Source organism: Kryptolebias marmoratus, linkage group LG15, assembly GCF_001649575.2.
Source record: "Kryptolebias marmoratus isolate JLee-2015 linkage group LG15, ASM164957v2, whole genome shotgun sequence".
NCBI lineage: Eukaryota > Metazoa > Chordata > Actinopteri > Cyprinodontiformes > Rivulidae > Kryptolebias > Kryptolebias marmoratus.
In genome coordinates, this window is record NC_051444.1 from 20,549,823 (window position 1) to 20,570,627 (window position 20,805).

Sequence of the window (20,805 nt, forward strand, 5' to 3'; positions counted from 1 at the left end):
AATAAGAGACAAACATAACTGGAAGCAATAGGCTTGCTTTTAGACACTTGCATGCAAAGCCTATCAGCCAGCGGCCACCACTGCTTTTCCAATCAATAAACAAATTAACAAGACAAATGAAATTTGTTTAATTACAAGACCCTTTTGGAATGACTTGCCGACAGGGAATCAGATAAGGATTTCCCTTAAACCCAGAGGAACATCCACGCTTAATATAGCTGTTTATTTGCTCATGTGGTGCCACTATCAAAATGAACGATTGGGTGACAAATATAGGTCATAAATGGGGAAAGAAAGGAAATGAATCAAGCAAGCATCAGCACACATAAATGCACAGATTTGTATGTGCATTATGTTCAATTTTCACTAAGCTGTGATGCAGCAGTTCCTTCAAGCCTGGCTCTATACCGGCTTTAAAAAGGATCTGCTGGATGCAGAGATCCAATATGCATTGACTGCAGGGCTGGCTAGCTATCTGACAGATCGTTTATACAAGGAGATCTGTGCTCTAAACTTGCTGTTTCGCCTGCTGATTTGTACACAGACTGACTTCTGTGGGCTTGAGTGTCTGTGGGACTGGTGTTTGTGTGTGTGTGACGGGGGGCATAGCAGTGTGATTTGTAATGCTGTTTATGCAGTCCATATGCTCTCGGTTTGACTCCTGTGTATCTTCAGGCCCTGAGAGGAGGAGGAAATTTTTTTTTATATTTAAGAGACCCCTAACTCTGTGGGAGTTCAAACTTGCCTTGTAGACAAAGCACACACTTCTGCACTCTCTAACTCTTTCTTATCCTCTCTCTCGCTCTCTCTGCCTCCTGTCTTTGTCAGAGTAGGAGGTAATGAATTACGTATGAGTAGCAGAAAAGGAGCATGGTCGTGTGGATGAGCCCTTTAAGAGCAAAGTCTTGTCCTAACCCTGTTGCTCCAGGACCATTTAAAAGGCATGCCGGCTCCTATGAAGATCCCATTTGGCCTTCCAGTCGGCTTCACTCCAGCAAGCCTTTCACAATCATTCTTTTTTTCTTTTCTTATCCATCTCTCTTTGTATGTCTCTTTGGGCTCTTTCACATACTTACTATCCATTTACAATTGGCACAGCACCAAAACACAGTTTAAGCAAATATTGTTTATATTGTAACAACAATAATGTGCATGTTTTTTTTTTTGGTTGGTTTTTTTTTTGGTTTAGTCATATGGCTGTAAAATGTTTCTAACTAGTTGGTGCCAACTGTAGGTGAACAGATTATGTTTAGTTTGCTGGTACTTTTATGGATGCTTTCATTTCCCCCTTCAAAATTTTTTGGCTGCATAATTGATCTTTTTTTTCTTTCTTTGTCTCACTCTGTCTTTTATCCTTCTTGCCATCGGTCTTCAGCTTGGCCTTCTTACTTTCTGGGTGGTACTTTATGCCTTTACACTCTCTCTCTCTCTTTGTGTGTATATATATATATATTATATATATATATATATATATATATATATATATATATATATATATATATATATATATATATAAGTGCCTGTAAAAAGTATTCATCCCCATTGGAGGCTTTAACCTTTTATTGCTATTATACATCAGTCACTGTCAATATAAATGAGACTTTATGAAAATAAAAAATAAATTAAAAGCCCTCTTCAGTGACAAAACTAAAATAAATGTCAACAATGTAATGCCAGTTAAATAAAAATATGTAATGTAAAATCACTGACTGCATGAACATGCTCCCCCTTTAATGTGACGGTTATAATTCAACTCTGAGAAAAGATTTTTGAAAAGATCAAGTCAGGGGATGATACAACAGGATTTCTAAGGCCCTAAACTTCCTCAGGAATTCTGTTAAATCAGTCATCAAGAACTTAAAGGAATATGGGACGTGTAAATCTACCAAGAGCAGGTCCTCACAAACTAAGTAACAAGAAAGAGAATACTGAGAGAGGCTACCAAGACACCTGGGAGCACTCTCAAGGAGTTCCAAGCTTCAGCAGGTGAGATGGGAGAGACTGTGCTACAACCTCCAGGATTTCCCTATATTTTGCTGCATCAATTTTACCTTCTATCTTTACAAGCTATCCAGGGCTGGCTGCATAGAAGCACTTGACTGTGGATGTTTGGAAAACTCAAGTCAAGATTTGATATGAGTTTTCTTTAACAGTAGTTCTCTGTTTTACCACTCTCCCATAAAGCTTAGACTGGTGAATAACCCAGGCAAAAGGGTTAAACTATATATATATATATATATATATATTTATACTGTTGGCTTTACACTCTGCTGATATATCTTCAGCATTGTCCTCTGTAGTTGTTTTAACCTGCTCCCCCCACTTCCTATTCTAGTGAGATATTTTTTTATTTGTTTTTATTTTTTGAGATGTCTGAAGTTTGTGTTTATCCTCTGAGGTGATTGATGTGTCAACTCACAACCATTCTAAATAATTATTTGCCCAAGCTGTCCTTTAACTGGGTCTGGGGACCTGTCTGTATTACTGTGTTCATGTGCATTTCTGCTCCTCTTTCCATTTGATATACACATGTTTATTTATGTATAATGCTGACATAAACTGAGGCTTGCGATGGAAAGAAAGTCCTCTGAGGCTGAGGTATCTTGGATGAAAATTGGAGGAGTAAGGGATAAAAAGTGAAAATAGGTGAAGGGTCCCAAGTGGGACACTGTGTGAGAATGAGATAAATTAGGTAAGTGAGAAACCAGCAGAGTGTAAAGCCAACAGTATACAATCTAAACAAAGGAGAATAGTTTTGGATTGAGCTGAAATCATGAATTTATTCTGTTCTTTCAGCCAATTTTCAGGCCTCAGCTAGTAGATTAAAATTCATTGGATAATTTATGATATGTAGTATCCTCACTTGGACTACTACATATGGCTAATTCACTCTGAATTGGAAAAAAAAAACAGCACTGCCAGGTTGTCATCTTTTTGTTTTTTACCTAGAGTACATCAGAGGCAGCTTAATGAATATGCTCCCAAAGACACTGCTCTGCCTTCACAACACAATTAAAAAAGAAATACAAAACTGCATATTATTTACTCAAAAAGCCATAATTACATTTAGCTCAAGGTTAATTTGCAGTAGGATCTATGTTATGAAATCAGCTGAGAAGGTGCACACTGGCTCCAAAAATTCCAGCTTTTATGAGTAAGCTTGACAAAAAATAGGTTTTCACACAGACACAGTGGAGTGAAATGTCTGTAGAAAGCATTAGCAAATTTTTTGAAAGCTGTTCAATGCAAAGTGTCAGTTACAGTGGAAAAAAAGGTAATGCAAGAGTGAAGCAAGTCAGGAGGTAAAATAGAGAAGCAGGAGATGAAAGGCTGCTGACAGACAGACTGACAGTGGAAAAGATGTTATAAGAGGGATGAAGGAAGCTCAGCTGAACTCAGAAACACACAGAAGTTAGAGTAGCAAAGAGGGAATTTGATTTTCGGCAGCTGCTTTTGACTTTCAGCTTCAACTTTGCCATACATCAACAAATCTGAGTGTATATGTGAGCAAAATTCACAGTAGAGTTTTGTCCTTATTTTTCTGTGGTAATAATTATTCTACACAGTCGCTGAACCTCCTGTTTCAGGATAGATTTTAACAATAAAGCGCAAATTGAGAGCTTTTCCAATGAAACCTAAAATCAAACAATTAAGTGCAAACTTAATGTCTAGTTCAGCCACTGAATGATAAAGAGTGTAGCTTCAGGGGGGACATGGGGAAAATTAAAAAACAATAAGCTTTTAGACATAAACTCCAATGGCATAAAATTATTTTTAATTGAATTACACCAACAGAGAAATGTACAGCACTGATATTAAACTGAGTTTCATGACATCACCTACTCATTAACATGTATCGATGTTTTTTTTTCTCTTTTTTTTTCCATTCTGACTACAACCAAGTTTAGCAGAAAGTAAAAAGTCACTTCAGCCTCCTCTCTGTAAGCAGGGACAATACATTTTGCCTGTTGCAATCCAATAAATAAATGAACATAACATATTTTTTGTTGAAAATGTCAGTCTTCCTTCAGCGCAACTTAAACTGTTTTTATTGACAGCCTTTAGAGACCTTCCTCATGTGGAATAAGTGTTCTTTAACAGTAAGTCTTACAGTAATTATAATTGATCATTATACAGCATTTTCTCCCTTCTTAATACAAGAATTGGAACAGTGAAGTCACTATGGATTTTCATCCTTTACCTTGCCCCCAACTGGTTTATCTGTGTACAAGGTGGACATTGTCCCGCAGTCAGAAGCCCAGAGGGGTTTCTCAGACTCTGGGGAAGTCACATCATCCAGCTTCTGAAGAGTCAATGTACAATACAGCTTCCTACATCAAGTAAGATTAGACATCATGTGTCAAAAAGTGCCCTTGGGCAAGCCTCAAGTTGTACCTAACATATGGTATTGTGTGCATGATGGAGAAAACCAATGCTTTGTGTGTGACTAGTTGAATGAGAAACATAGGGGGCTTTTGGACCACAGCAGTTCTCTTCACATTCTTTACAACCATATGATCTAGTTTTTGTTTATTTTTTGTTTTCCCTTTATACTGTTTGTACTGAGGCATTTTGTTGTACTTATAATACAGAGTAGGATTTTCTTAGCTCAGTGGTGACTCTCAAGTGATGGAAGGGGATGTGGTTAGTTCGTATATAAGTGTACATTGATTAGCCAAGCAAATTGAACACTATTCCAGCACCCTTACTATTAAGGCTATTAACTTTTAACTTCCACTTTAAAATTAAACCAAAGATTCACAACATACAGCTTTAATTATGGAGTTCTCCATTGTTGTTGTTGGTAAATGTCACATGTATAAATGATATGGTCATGCTGATCATTGGTCAAGTGTTGTTCAATCACATTGTTCCCCCGGTGATACAAAAGAAGGATGTAAGTCCTTCTAACTGCTTCAGGATTTGATTAACAGGCCAAATAACTGTCTGGTCCAAAACCGCCAATAGTGTAAAATGTTTTGTTGGAATTGGCCAAGGTTAAAGCGGTAGTATTTAATTGTGACCAAGTACTAAACTTTTAGATGTTTTGTTAATGTTAATCGTTATGTGTCCACATGAACTTTAGAATCTCAGCTAGTGTGATGATGGATTGTCAGTGTCGGCTGGTAGACATGCTTTCCCATAATTCCTTACATATGGTGCAAAGCACACAAGCTTTCTTAACCACTTCATTAACTTTTAATTTCCCATTTGAGTAAGTCAGAAAATAGAATGCAATAACTTTTGTTTGATGTTTGGTGACGGCCATGAAGAAAAAAAAAAAGAAAAGAAAAAACAAAGATCACAACAGCTTTTGTGCAATAATCCTCGTTAAGCTAATATACAAAGAAGGCACATGCAATTGGCAGTGCTCTGTACTAAAATGTCAGCTTGTATTCTTTAATAAATGGATACTTCATACACTTCCTAATTCACTGCCATGCATCATCCTGTTGCAGCAGTTTCAATGGTCTACTAACACCAATAACAAACAGCTCTCAAAACAAAGAAAGTCACGCCACCTTTTTCCTTTTCTCTCTCTCTCTGTCTACCCAGAGCTAATAGATGGGACCCCCACCCTTAAAATCAACCATGGCTCTGGCACACTGGTGCTTCAGTTGCCAGGGAACGTCAATGTTGCAGACAGGCGCTGGCATCGACTAGATGTCCGCAGCAACAGCAAGGTGAGACACGTCATCCATTTAACACTTGCTCTCACTTATTTAGGAAATAAGCTATTATTACAGAAGTGTAACAAACTGGTTACACCTCTGTGCTTTAAGTTTACAGACTTATCACACTTTCAACTTATGTTGCTCCTGCAATCAGATTTGGACTTTTAAATGCATATGTAATTAACTACGTAAAATTCCTTACATTGTTATAGTCTAATGTTAGCTAAAAAAAACAGCATATAACATTTGTGAACATAAATGTTGTTCTTAACTTCTCTGTTTTGTTTTTAAGTATGAGCTATACAGTTAATGACACTGATGTTGAGTGTCATTCTGTGTAATGTATAAAAAAATATGCCAGTAGTGCTGAACTCCACCTGTATTACTCTTGAGGTGGCAGCTTCACTCTCCTGACCACCAGCTGCAGAGGCTTGTGGTAGTTGTGCATCTATGATGGAAAGTTGTGTTTTGTACAAACCTGATGCTTACTGACACTGTCAAGATGCCTAAAGATTTAAAGAACTGCATCCATTAAGAATGTATAGTAACTAAGGTGATGTTGACTTTCTTTGCTTACATACAAAGTAGTTTTAGTGTCCTAGACATAGAAATTCAAGAAAAAGTGCAATATTTGGTTATTATTCCAATTTATATATGAAAAAAGTAATACACAAATTGTTATTGGGTTTATTTCAGTGTTTGTTGGATATGAATGTTCTCCCTTGATCTGTCAGTCCACAGAAGAAAAAGTTGCACCTTTAGTACGACATTGTATTAGCATCACATACATGTGACTAATTAATGTAATAGACTTCAAATTTCATCAATTTAGTGACATGAAAGCCTAATTATTACTATCCCGGTAGGGAAGATGGTAGTGATGTACTATTATAAAGCTGTCTGAACTGTACAGAACAAAGGGAGATAATTGTAGAAAGAGTGAGACGGATGATTGCATTAGCTCTCCTTTGACATTTATGTCTGGGATAAATTCAACTGAATCAAATTGGTTAAATTAAGATAGTCCTAATTTGACTGTGAACTGCCTGAATCTTTTTACATCCAAGAATATACACAACCACTTCCTTAAAGTTTTATTCCTCTCTTAAATATCAACAAGACTTTGAGAAATCCTATTTTTAGAGTCTTTGATATAACACAGTTTGACAGCTTCGAACTCCTGTCTTACTTTGAGCAGGACACCTAAAAGCAGCTGGACAAGCTTTGCCTCTGCCTTCTTTTATATCATCTTGCATAGAGGCTCCATTTCAGTAAAAGTAAAGGACTAAGACTTTTCTCTCTTGTCTGTTAATGCAGTATAAGTGTTTTCATAGCCAACAGAGTCAAACATCTCAAAAACCTTAAGTGAATAATTATACAATTATATCTATTTTGAACTGCATGAATGCTTGAATGCATTGAAATATTTGTTATTACACCTGGGAATATTCTGCCTTTCTATGTCGTTATTGCACATTAAACATGATGTATAAATTTGTTTTGTAAAATTAACAGAATATAATTTAGTCTGTTGATGTGACACCATGGGTCCACAATCAAAAATACTTCTGAAGATTACAATAAAGACCAAGAACAGTATTTCCTAAACTCACTGTGATCAAGAGCAAGACCAAAATGCAGTAAAAACTTGTGGAGATAGAAATAAGCCCATCAAATCATGGTGCTTGAGGAAGTTTTTTTTTTTTATCTTTCTTTTATAGAAAATGTCTATCTTAAGATTTTAGTGCTCCAAGATTTGCAAAGGTGACAAGAAATTGTAATAACTGTTGTGGCACAGTTGTGAAATCATGCTTTATGTTCCTTAAATAACATTGGCAGTCCTTCAAAAGACTTGACCTGCATAATATGTACTTTAATGTGATTTAAGCTGTTGTGAAAGTTGTATGTACAAATGAGCATTATCTACAGAAGATGTAACAGCGATTTGTGTCTGAACTTTTGATTTTTTTTTATGAATTGTTAAGACTTTAACTATGGATAAATGAATTACAGTAACTGTTTTTAGTTTTTCATTTGTTTTAATATCTTACCTATCTTTATCCTTGCAAGATCATAAGGTATACAAATTCATCTGTTTATGACTGTCAATCTTTTCTGTTGTGTGAAAAACATACAGTAAGACACAGCAGGCAGCAGTGCAATAATACTAGACACATTAATGAAAGACGTGTGAGTCAGACATCTTAGCTTTACTTTAATAACAAGAATGAAAAATCACTGTTCTTCGTTTTCCTCTTCAGGAAGTACGTTTTACTTTAGATCGATGTTCAGGGGCTTCAGTAATGGAAACAGAAGGTCGGGGAAGCTGGTTGACCATTGAAGACCACTCCTCCTGTGAAGTGACGGGTGTTACACCAAACACTGACAGGTACTCTCAAACATAGGATACATATGGACCTTAGTCTTGAAAGACTGGTGTGAATCATACTATTTGTTTTAACTTAAGTCTTAAGTCTATACAGAAAAGGAAACTAAAAATCAGGACATAACAAAAAATGTTTTGTCTAAAATAAGGTAAATACATCACCATGTTTACAGCAACATATGACATGTTACATTTTGACTATTTAACAAAAAGTAAGTTAGAAACCAGAAGGAGTGTATGAAAAACAAAGTACATCCTGTAATTCAACAGCTTTTGAAACCAGTTTTAGCAACAGTAACTTGAAGCAATTGTCTTCAGAATGTCCTTCTCAGTCTTTCACATTAAATGAATTTTGTTCCTTTCTTACTTCCAGCTTCAGTTCATTAAAGGTTTTAGACATTTATTAACACACACTGCAAGGTGCCCAGGTCCCATGGCTACAAAACAAGCCCAAATCATCAGCCCTCCACCATTGTTCATCCAGGACCATTGTGCAACATTTAAGACATTCAAGGCATTTAGTCAGTTGTTGCTTAGAATGACATTAAACAGCTTTTTTGATTAATGTTTAATTTCGTGTTGAATTTTATTTGACAGAAAATAATAAAATGGTTAAAAGCCAAATCAGCTGCTACAATAACTTTGCTGCTTTATTGTGGTGAAAAGCTTTAGTTTCACATACGAACAATTCCTCCTTGTTGTTTGGCACGTCTAAATTCTCCTGACACTTTGGCCCAAATAAATGCATGCATTCTGAGTACTATGGTTTCTAATGGTCATAAGTGCCTTTTAAACTATTTTTTCTGCCCTTGCTTCTGTGTTTTAGATACCTGAACATGAGTCAAGTGCTCCAGCTTGGTGGTGTGAATGAGGACATCCCCTACATCTACCCTCAGCTTCAGCATAAACACTTCACCGGCTGCATCCGCAACCTCATTGTAGACAGCAAGGTAACACACACACACACACACACACACACACACACACACACACACAAACAGCCATAGATAATCAAACAACCACTTCAATATCAGCAGCCAAGCAAACTCCAACTCACACCTGCACTCTCGCTGATAAATACATTAATAACACGTTTCAACATTCACAGTGCCCTTGTGCCTTGTAAAGGAGGTTTTTATGCTTTTAACTGTAACCTCAAAGTATTTCCAAATACTGTGCACATGCTCTCTGAAAGTGAAATGGAATATCAGCTTTTCCACTGCTGCCCAGTCTGACTTAAACCTGCTGCTGGTGTGTTGGTGTTAAAAAGTCATAGACTCCATGCTCAACCATGACAATCCAAACCGAGCCCCGTCTTAGCCCAAATCATTTCTGTTTGAGGAGAAAGCTTCTGGTATGAAATCTGTGTGTGAACCTGCAGCTTTCTAAAAGCAGTAAAAAAAAGCTTCCTCTGTTGGAGCTTTTAACTTGGAAAGAAAAAAAAGGGCTTAGATTTTAATCCAAAACAGATGAGTTTAGCCTAGTATTACTGGTAGTTAAACAGAAATTTCCTCAGTAGTTGTTTTGTAAAGCTGCATTATGATGTTACAAGAAGAATGCTGCTATAAATGATATATGTTAGTCCTCCTGCAGTGCTGAAGGTTTGGAGTAAGTGTGATTTACCTTAGCCAGAGACTTAACGAGAGGCTGCTCAAACACTGTGTACTAATGAGAGAAATCTGCATGATGTGTGTGGGCGGACATGAAGATAATAAATCTCCAAAGAGCAAGCAACAGTAGGCGTACTGATGATTAATAATGTTGATGGACATGTTCCGGCATTGTATGTTTTTTTGTTTTTGTTTTTTCCCCCTTCCTTTTTTTCAATTTTCCTTTTGGTGTTGTTTTATTTTCACAGAAAGTATAAATGTTTCACTTCCATTGCCATAGCAACATCATCTACTTCATTCTGGATGTAAGTGACTGTGAGGAGGTAACGGTAGTTCACTCTGATATTTGCATGGCCCTGTTTTTGAGCCATACAGCCTGGGAGTACCATGTCAGCTCCATTAAACCTTTTCAATAGTAAAGTGAGGCTTTATGTAAACAGTCAGCAGAGAAGAGAGGAAGGAAGCTAAAAGCAGGGGAAATATGAGAAGAAAAATAAATAAAATAAAAAAACAGCACAAAAACTATTTAGTTTTTTGTTTTGTTTTGTTTTCTTAATCATACATGTGTTCTGTGTGCTCTCATCCATCTGGCTGTCATTCACTACTGTCTGTTTTTGTTGTTGTTGTTTTTGTTTCAAGTTTCTTTCCATTTTAATTTACTTATTTGTTTATTTATTTTCTGTGGTTTTGACACATCTTTTTTTTGTTTTTCTTAATACGTAGGTTTGCACTTACTGCAGGTGGACTAATGGTTCTCCCAACAGTTTTGAGTTTGGTTTGTAATGTTTCTCAGCATAGTTTTGATTTATTACCTATGTTATAGACCACTCTGGACTATTGTTAAAAACATCTGGGGTCACTTTTTCCACATTTTTAATAATAGTCCAGTGCTACTTGGGAGGCTACCTGTCAAGTCTAAATGATTTTTGTACAAAGTAGTGAACTTTCATAACAAGTAAATGAATTTTCCTAAAAATAATTATTTATTAAAAACAGAAAAAAAGCTGTATGAAATGATGACCAATGAATAAACTAAATAAAAATATTGAATTAGAAAAGTAAACACACTAACAAATGTCCACAATTGTTGTTTTTTTCTGACAAATACTGAGCTTTGTAGTATTATAAATCACTTTTTTAAACATGATTCCAAACTGGTGAACTCATGTTATGAGTTCATCACTGAACAACTCTCCTGACGTATGACTCATAAAGTACTTTTTAAGGTCTAGTAGGCTCTTAGTAATTAAAGATTGTTTTTAGTATGATGACATCCATGCTGGTGAAAAGAAGTGAACTTATGACTGACCTCCTATTTTAAGAGACTAATAGGCAGTTTCTGAACATGAGCTTTTTGCAGCTCAGGATTTTGTGAGACAGTACTTGCCCGTATTGCACTTGGGATTCCTATACAAAAAAAATACAATTTGTAGAAATGTAATTATTTTTTTACATAAACTTTAAAATATAAAGCTCTAGTTGTAAAGCTAAACTTATTTATAAATGTATTGTCCTTATTTAACAGCACACTGCATACAGAAGTCAGGAGTTATCCTTCTCTGTCATGTCTTGAGACCCACAGAGGTAGTGGTCTTTCCCTGCAGAGATGCAGCCTTCTGCAAGTAATTCACTTTTTCCCCCTCACTGTCTAGAGAACATTTTTGAATTATACTCTCTAAGGACCTGTGGACACTGTGTTGACACTAGCCAATGACAGCTGGTGGTTTTGAGTTGCACAATTAACACTTTAACATTTTTTTTTTATCATTATTGAATTTCAAATTATTATTATTTTAATGTATTACTACACTTTGATCAAAAGTTCTATACTTTCTGGCTAATTTGTGGTGTGACTTCTCTCACTGCAGAGCACACTCATTGTTTGGCTTTTTATTTTAGTTTCGAACTTATTTTTCCTCTTTGTGTGGGCTGTGACATGTTTATACCCAGCACCTGACATTAATCTTGGCAAATAGGGCTCCTACAGTGTGTCTGTCTAAAGGAGTGACATTCTTCTCTGCTGAAGCCACACTTTGCCATTTCTGCAGAGAGAAGCAGGTGGACTTTTGCACCTAAGTGCTTTGTTTAGACTCTTCCACATTCATTTATATGATTGTAAACTTGAATCAACTGTTAACACAACAATATTCCTCTTTGTTGCCGTTTCTGAATGTTTTTGGTTTTAGTTTTTCCCAATCAATTTGATCTGTAAAATGTGTGCAGCATTTAAAGGTCAGAAACCAATAGTATATTCCTTTGCTGGGGCTCAGCAGCTTCTTGATGACATGAATCAGTTTTCTTTTGGTCCTTTTGCACCCCTGCATCTTCTTGGTATCAAAAGACACTGCACAGAATATTTTTTATGCGAAAGCCACATGTTTGAGTATTCAAAGCTCTGCCATCCTCTCAGCTCTCTGTGCAGTGGGTCATGCTAGCTTCCATCAGAGGGCCGGTCCAGTGTTTAGTTTTTTTCACCGTCAGAGGACAGTTGGCCATAGAAAGAATATAAACAAAGGTTGAGAGAAAGATAAGTGTGAGAAAGAAGAGAAGGCTCCACTATTCTCTGAGCTTATGTCCTTCAGAATATTTTAAAGTTTTCTTTCTCTGTTCTTTTATTTTCACTCAGCTTGACTTTACTTGTTTGGGGAACTTTGACTCCCCCTGTGGAGCTGCTTGCATATCTGTACTGGATGTTTCTCAAACCCCCCTTTTCTGATGTTGGTGTGCCTTTTAGTCTCCTGTTTGTAAGCTCACTTATTGGTAACTCTTCCTTCTCCCAACCTCACTTCTTTTTACCACCTTTTCTCTTTTTTCTTTACTTTTTTTATTGTACTGCTTTTTACTTCCTGCCTTCCTATATTTTATTTACTTTCTCCATCTGTCCTTCCATCACTTTATCATTTCTTCTCATTTTCTCTGTATTTACCACACCTTCATCTCCTCACCTCTATCTCTCCCATTCAGCTGTATGATTTGGGCTCCCCGGCTGACTCCCAGTCCAGCTCTCCAGGCTGCCTGACCACAGATAGCAGCTGTGTCAACATGGGCTATCCGTCCTGTGGCCATCGTGGTCGCTGTCACGGTGAGTGGGGCTCCTTCAGCTGCCAGTGTGTTGCCGGGTACATGGGCCACCAGTGCGAAGAAGGTAAGCCAAACTTTTCTTAGACTCATAAAATTATGATTTTTCTGACTGTACCATGTTCATTAACAATAACTGAATCATCAAACTTTTAAATGATAAGTAGAAGTTCATTGAAGCTTGTAAGTCTGCAGGTTGACCAGCTGACCACAAAAATTTAAAAAGACATTTTCAAAGCATGTGTCGTGCTCCCTCTTACATGACAGCGGCGACTGTATTTAACTAACATATGCTTCATAAGATTGCACGCACCAAACCCTGCAAGTTGTATGATGACGGCGTGATACAAATGCATGTACTGTTACAATGCAAATTTAACATGCATTTGCAGGTAATGTTATATATTATTATTAGAAGTTGTAGCAGTAGCAGTTGTTGTTGTATTATTATTTTTTTAAAAATACCAGTAATTGTGAGAACTTCCTATTTTGTTTGGTATGCATGTTTGTGCGTACACGCACACACACACACAAACACACACATATAAATATATAGTCTGTAGATGATGTTGGAACTTCACAACTCTGGCCAATTACTTATCATATACAGTACGCTGCTGCTCTTCTGTGCTTCCCTGACAATAATAGTAAACAGTTCCATCTGTTACTTGACATCCTGTAAGCAGATGTTATGTAAAATGGATATACAGGTCAGTTGCCTTTTCCTTTAAGGCTTCTTAATTACTGCTGTATAATTTGTGTGTTTCTCAAAGAGCAGCATGCAGGTTCTCAGCAGCAGCCATATTAAGGATCCTCATGGCCTGGAGACGAGCGCTCCCTGTGAGCTTGTCTGTGCTGGCCGTATGGTTGTGGAGGCGTTTGCCTGACTGCAGCTGTTGGAGGAGACTGTTGGACTGAGATGGGATCTTTAATGATCCTGGTCCTGCACTGCACACATCCCAGTTTGAGAAGTGAACCTTAAGTGATGCTTTCTGCTGACCGAAGCACACTGCACCTAGCTTTGCAGTCCTGTTTTGTCACAGTCCCCTGCTTATGAATGACACTAATTGACAGGGTTTTCTCACATGTACTACTAATTTTAAATAAGAAATATGCAGTGCTGTCATACAAATATTATTTAACCAATAACCTGCTCAAAAAACTATTTTTATTATTGCTTTTATTGTGACAGTAGCCAATAATGCCTTTTCTCTAACAGTTTGAACAGCTATTAGAACCAACAGGGGTCACAGAGGCAAACATTCAATCAGTGATTAAGTGAGTGAAACGATGAATAAATGAATGAACAAACAGCAATTAATCACTCTTTCTATTCATGAGATTACTCATTTGGTGAAGCAGCCAATTCTAGAGTTCATGACCAAAAAGGGTCATGTGGCAGATTTTTGGCAACGCATAAAACCCTATTTGGAAGAGGGAAAGGTATTGGGGATTCTAGCTGTAACTTTGCAATTTGGAGCAAACGAAAATACAGAAGAAAACATTTGTTGTTGGTTTGCCGGGTTAAGATTTACTCCACAGAATACAACATACTCAGTGTGAGTGAAACTGAGGAGTTGTTGCATCTCTCCGGTACCTCATTTTCTGTCATCTTCTGAGGTTTCAACCACCATTCTTCTCTTTTTAAAAGCATCTTCGGTCCAATTAGGGAATGAATACTAAACCTAATTATATTCTCAAATTCCATGTAAACACCTCTCAATAAACAGCATAAAACAAATCTATTGGGATGTTCAAAAGGCCCTTAGATGTTGAATTGCATTCTCAATGTCTACAAAAAATCAAGAGATTGATATGGCTTTCTCTTCAAGCTGGATTTTTAAAACCACTCAGTTCTTTCTGACTTATAGTACACAGAGGAGAACGGAAGAGGTTTGAAGATGTTTGATGGAAGACTTCTTTTCTCAAAAACAAAGCACGCTTAATGAATAGCTTTGAAAACATTTAAAATCTGCTCACACTATTCTGCTCAACATGCACAAAGTCCAGTTCTGGAATCTGAAAATAAATTCAGTCAAACTGACTGAGGTGACTTCAATTCAGTTTGAGCTCAGCTGATACAGTCAGAATATGTTTCAATTAATACATGACTCACCATCTGTCTAACATGAGAATATTTATGTTTTCCAGAGGTCCCAGAGTACTCCTTTGACGGCCACAGCCATGTGCATTACCAGCTGGCATTGCCACTGCCTGCTCGAAGAACATGGATCCAAGTTCTGGTTCGGACCCGTAAACATAGCAGCATCATCTTGAATCTGGTCTCCAGAGAGCAGACAGAGTACTTAAAACTGGAGGTGAGTCTGCTATGAGATTATCCATGTGGGTACATTGTGATTGCAGACAGAGGAAAAGCGAATTTATCCTTTTTTTCCCTTTTTTTCATCCCAGATTGAGCTTTGGTTGTTTGGAAAGCAACACGAGCCAAGTTTAATTTTCTGTTTTTGTGCAGTCTTCAGTAAGAAAGAGCTCTCTTCATACCGATATGAACTGGAGCAAGTCAACCAAAATAACAGAAACACACAGTCTGGAGTGAGCCTGTTTGATCAATGAACTACACATTGTAGTGACTTTTTGCAGTTTACTCTGGTAGCTGCCATACAGCCTATTTAAACACATACATTCACTCCTACATTGACTGGCTTTACCTACGGTGTCAAAATCTTTAAACCTTTACTCACCATCTGTAACAATATTTAACAGTATGTCATATCACAATATTGCAGATATACACAAATTGATAAAAAAACAACTTTTTTGTAGTGAACTGTCTTCCGCCATTCTATCACACCAGACACTTATAATCTCATAATAACAAAGGTTTACTTGATTCATTTTTGTGAAAAATCTGAATTATAAAACTGTCAAGTAATATGATAACTTTGCAGTGGAGAAAACTCCAGGTTTTGCTAAAATACAATGCCAAGTCCAAATATATTTTGAAAAAAATATTTGGTTATTTAGTCTTGAGGGCTTCATTACTCCCACTTTTCCTCAGGATTTTCTCTTATCACTTTAGTTGTTCCTTCATATTTGTTCATTTGCCAGTCTCCCCATTCTGTCTTGACTTGACTTATTTTCTGGAATCACGTCATATCGTTCTCGTCCTTTCCTCTAGCTGGTTCCTGTTTGTCACCCCTCGCTGTACCTGCATGTATTGATCAAACTTCAGCATTTAAACTGATGATGATTACAGGATCCATACCACAGCTGCCATTAGAGTGCAACCTCTCCTGCGAACCCAGTCTGTCATCCATCTGTCTCTTCTTTCTATTCATCCATTTCTACACTTCCTTCTAAATGTCATGCTGCTCCCTTGGCACAGCCACATGGGGAGCAGGTTCACATCATTTATCCACCATAAAAGTGCATTTATTCCTGGGTGCAGACAGCAGGAAAATACGTGAATCTTATGAAATAGCTCCCCCGCAGTGAAACACAGGAAGTTCTGCTTTTGTCTGTGCTAAAACCGTAAGCATATTGCTGCAAGGATTATGTTTTTTTTTTCTCTGTAATAGCCCTGTTTGCTTTTAATCATAAGGAGGAATTAGTGTGACTTACTCTTGGCTGGATACACACTCAGTGTGTGAGGAACCCTTTGTTTTTTTTCTGTTAGTGTATGGCTTAATGGTTAAGTAAAGCATTTAACTATAATAACATTTTTAAGCACTGCACCACTTTCCATCTCCTAAAATAAATGATACCTATAAGGGAAAAGAACGTCTTTGGGGAACCCTGAATCAACTACAAATTGTTCAGATAAAAAGAATTGCAAACATTTAGTTTTACACCTTTCAGCTGGATTTCAGTTTATGTTCCAGACTAAGTGTGTTTAACTTTAGTTAAGTCAGAAAAAAATGAACATGCAGTCAGATTACAATTCTCTTGTAGATGTGGGTTTGTCTGTAAGATGTTTTCAGTCTGATATTTTTCCATTCTGAAAATGTTTCATTCATGGTCACCTGACTGGACTTACACTCTCTTAGCAGCTGGTGTTTCATGCAGCAGTCCAGCTACAAACACAAGTTTATTAGAATATCAGAAGTCCATGTAAACTCTCAGTTTAGCTGGTGTGTTTTTTTGGTTTGTTTTTTGTTTACTTCTTTTTGCCATATAGAGGACTAAACAGCAGTTGTTCCACAGTTATTAATTAAACTAAAATGTCCTAATGGGTTAAAATTCACAATAATTAGGTAAAAATACAGACTACATTTAAAGATAAAAGTAAATTAGAGGACTCAAATAATTAGAAAATGTCTGTAGCTGCTTTATTATGTTGTCATGAGCTAAAAACAGAAGTTGTTCTCAAGTTTTTATTCCAAATAACTCCCTTATTAAGTTTTAAACAAGGATGTCTTGTGCACCAAAAGCCAAACTTTGAATGATTATCCCCAAAAGTAAGGCAGATAATTCTTATCTCAGAACTGGATTCCATTAAAATAACTCACTGAACATTAATTTAATGAGGACTGGACTAATCTTGTTTTTGTTTGTTTGTTTGTTTTGGGGGGAGGGTTGTTGGTTTTCTTTTAACTTTCCCTTCTAAATTTTTTACTTTTATTTTTATTTTTTTCTCCAGTCACTGAATAGCATATATACTTAGAAACAATAACTGTCGGATCAGTGCCAAACTGGAGCTCCTGAAGTAAACAATTAAACATAAATTACAGTCATCTGCCTTCAGGAGGGTAGGGTTTCAAATCAGGGATTTTGCCCAGCAGCAGTTTTTTTAATTACCATATCAAAATGTAGTCACTAAAACATTAGAATGCAGGTTAGATATAGAAAAATGAAAAAGAAAATTGAGTAAAGAAAGTGAATAATCATTTTTATGAGTGGGTCTGCTAGTGACATACATAGCTATAATCATCAATTTAAATAAATATAAAAACAGGTCCCTATAATTGTCATGTAAGCACCTTATATTCACTGGCACATCATTTACTCATGAGAAGAGTGGAAATGAAGACATCATCGGCATGTCTGCTGTGCTGAAGTGCTGCAGTAGTAGGAAGCATCTGGAGGAATTAAAGTTTCCCTGATGTGGAACTGCTGACTCAAAAATGGAGTCACACACCTTCCTACGCACAAAGTCTATTGTGCTACTGCAAAGACACAGCTCACCATTGAAAACATTCATATACAGTAGGCAGGGAGCAGAGCCAAATCACACTGCTCTGTTCATCTCTAATTGGAGTTAAAATTAGGTGGCTGTGAGTGTGTTTGTTTAAAAAAAAAACTGCACTGGTCTAGTCTGAATATAATTAATACCACATCACAGAGCACTGAAATAACCCTCAGTGCTCCAGTTAAACAACCTTGGAGTGGTCCAACCTTTTTGAAAGAAGAGAGGGACCAATATAAATTAAGAAGAAAGGGATCAGTGAAGGAGAATAGGAAATGTGGGTAAATAAAGTAATACTATTACCATTTTGACAAAGTTCTTCCTCCATTTTTTATTATGTTGAGAATAAGTGGTAAAGTTAATGGTAGCCACCCACGTCTCCTCCACATCTCTCCTCCTTTGTCTGTGTTTCTTCTCATCTCAGCTCTCTGTTTACGTGGCAGCAGTGGCAGACAAAGATAGAGGAGAGAAAATTATGCTCAGTGGGACACTTGGAGGATCAGTTTGAAATTGAAATGAGGACGACCCACCCACCACCCTATCATTCTTAAAACAGCCTTCGGACATATTTGGGGCCTGCATAGGAATGCATAGTAGCACTGGAGTGCACGGTGAAGCATTGCATTGAATTGCACCAGAGACTGAGTTTAAAAGTTTGAACCTGGACTCTGAATAGAGGCATGTTTGGTGCGAAGTCTTGTTCTGGCTAGAGTCTGATTCAGACTGTGATGACCTGCATTTTTATTATTTTATTTTTTTTTTTGAATTACCAAGAGACAAGTTGCAGAGATGGTGGTTGTACCATAGGATTTCCAGTGTCACCCATTGTGGCCAATCTCCACATGGAGGGAGTAGAACAGAGAGCCCTGAACTCCTTCCAGGGAATGACACCAAACCATTGGTTCAGATATGTGGACGATACCTGGGTCAAAATCCAAGCCAAGGAAGTAGAAGCGTTTACCAGACACATCAACTCTCTTTACAACAACATCAGGTTCAGCAGAGAGGTGCACAAGCTGCCTTTTTTGGACTATTTGGTGCACATGGAAAGGGAGAACAGCCTCAGCATTGAAGTCTACAGGAAACTAACCCACACAGATCAGTACCTTCTGTTTGACTCTCACCACCCACTGGGACACAAACTTTCTGTCATCAGAACTCTACAACGTTGGGTTGAACATGTCCCCATGAAGCCAGAAGGGAAATAAAAGGAACAAAAAACAAATCAAAAAAGCTCTCCAAACATGTGGATATCATAATTTACAGTGTGTGTGTGTATATATATATATATATAGCCTAAAATTTAGACTAAATTAATCAGATTTGATATGGAAGTGTTAATTAAAGTAAGCATCTCTTGGTGGTGTGGGTATGTGATCTAAAGAACAGAGAAATTTGTGGGAGAGAGGCTAAATCAAATTCAACCTGACAGCAAGTTTAGCTGCTGCACTTGCTAATGCATCTGTGACATTTGTGAGATAGATGACATGACTTTTTTATAATGTTTTTGTAATGAATCTCATAAAGTCATTACTACACTGAGTTAAAGAAAATCAAGGCTCAGCAGCATTTTAACTCTGCCTGGCTGCAGTGCTGAAAAGAAACCTGCGGTTGTTCTTGTTCTCATTTGATGAATGACAATATTTCCAGGCTTATTGAAATTCTTCATGTGGATTCGAGAGGGGACAACTGAGCCTAAAAAATCAATTAAGTTCAGTTTTAAGGCTGTCATTTTCAAGAGCTGCGCACATTTTAAAGTCACCAGCTGCAATCTTTTAATCTGCGTTCAGCATTAATTTAAACTGCTGCGTAAAAGGCAGCAAATAAGACTTTGAGAGGCTGGAAGTAAGTTTTCTGAGGGAGTTAAAGAAAGTGGAAGCCCGGGGTTGATTTACAGGTTTAAATAAGCAACTGCTGCCACTCATCCTAAACCTGCTCTTCAGGTGGTGTTCTCCTGTAGTGACCACGTTTCTAAAGTGATCAGTAATCAAATCATCTACTGAAGGAGTCACTGACACAAGATTTGGTATTAAATAAATCTTTTTTTTGTGTTGTTACTCTGTTAAAGTAGACATATTACTTTTTATTGCTTAGAACTTACATTTCATTCTTGCTTTTCTGATGTATTTAAGTTGTTTTTTATGGTTTTTTTTTTCTTGTGCTACATGCCGAAGCCTCTATTTATACCTGACTCTATTTACTACTTAAAACTAACTACTAAGATTAAACATTTGGTTTTTTTATTTGTTTACAATGTATGCAAAATACTTTAATAACAAATGAGCAAATATTTCACCAACTCTTGACATGTTCTTTTTCTTCTGCAGATCTTTCAGGGCCTCCTTTGTGTTTTCTACAATCTTGGTGATGGAGATTACAACCTAACCCTACCCAACTACCGCCTAGACAACGGTGAATGGCACGAGATCCTCTTTGATCGTCACGACAACGAGATGATGCTGAGACTTGATGGTGGCGGAGGGCAGCGAGAGGTTACGGGATCACGAGGCAGAAGTCGAGAAATCATTATTGACCCATCTGCTGTGATGCTGGGGAACACTTTTTCCTCTGGAAGCAACAAGAGCTTCCAAGGTGGGTGTTAACTGTCTGTAGCTCCAATTAAAATTTGTTAAAAGTGAAATTTTAGACCTCTTCACTTAGCTAACCTTTGTCAAAAACTGAGATTGTGCAATAACAGATTTTGCTATTTGAATCATCCTCTGGTTGTTAATTATATATGTGTGTCAGTCTTTTATTTCAAGAAACATCTTTCCAGACACCAGCTTTTAAGATAAATAAATATAAAGTTTTTTGTTAGTATATTTAATTAACATAAATTTGCTGTAGAATTTCTTTGTGTCCTTCTGGGAACTTGTGTGCTGCCATTTTCTAAGCGCTCATCCCTCAGAA

General features: G+C 37.0%; 1 protein-coding gene across 2 annotated transcripts in view; it reads left to right on the forward strand.

The window, feature by feature from the left end:
• Positions 1–20,805, forward strand: part of si:ch211-186j3.6 (neural-cadherin) — a 262,973-nt gene that overhangs the window by 201,214 nt on the left and 40,954 nt on the right. For both annotated transcript variants that reach the window (XM_017419612.3, XM_025006687.2), the window contains exons 28-33: positions 5,557–5,684; positions 7,937–8,064; positions 8,888–9,011; positions 12,636–12,816; positions 14,901–15,067; positions 20,223–20,487. In XM_017419612.3, the coding sequence (XP_017275101.1) occupies positions 5,557–5,684; positions 7,937–8,064; positions 8,888–9,011; positions 12,636–12,816; positions 14,901–15,067; positions 20,223–20,487 (993 nt within the window). The remainder of the gene's footprint in view (positions 1–5,556; positions 5,685–7,936; positions 8,065–8,887; positions 9,012–12,635; positions 12,817–14,900; positions 15,068–20,222; positions 20,488–20,805) is intronic.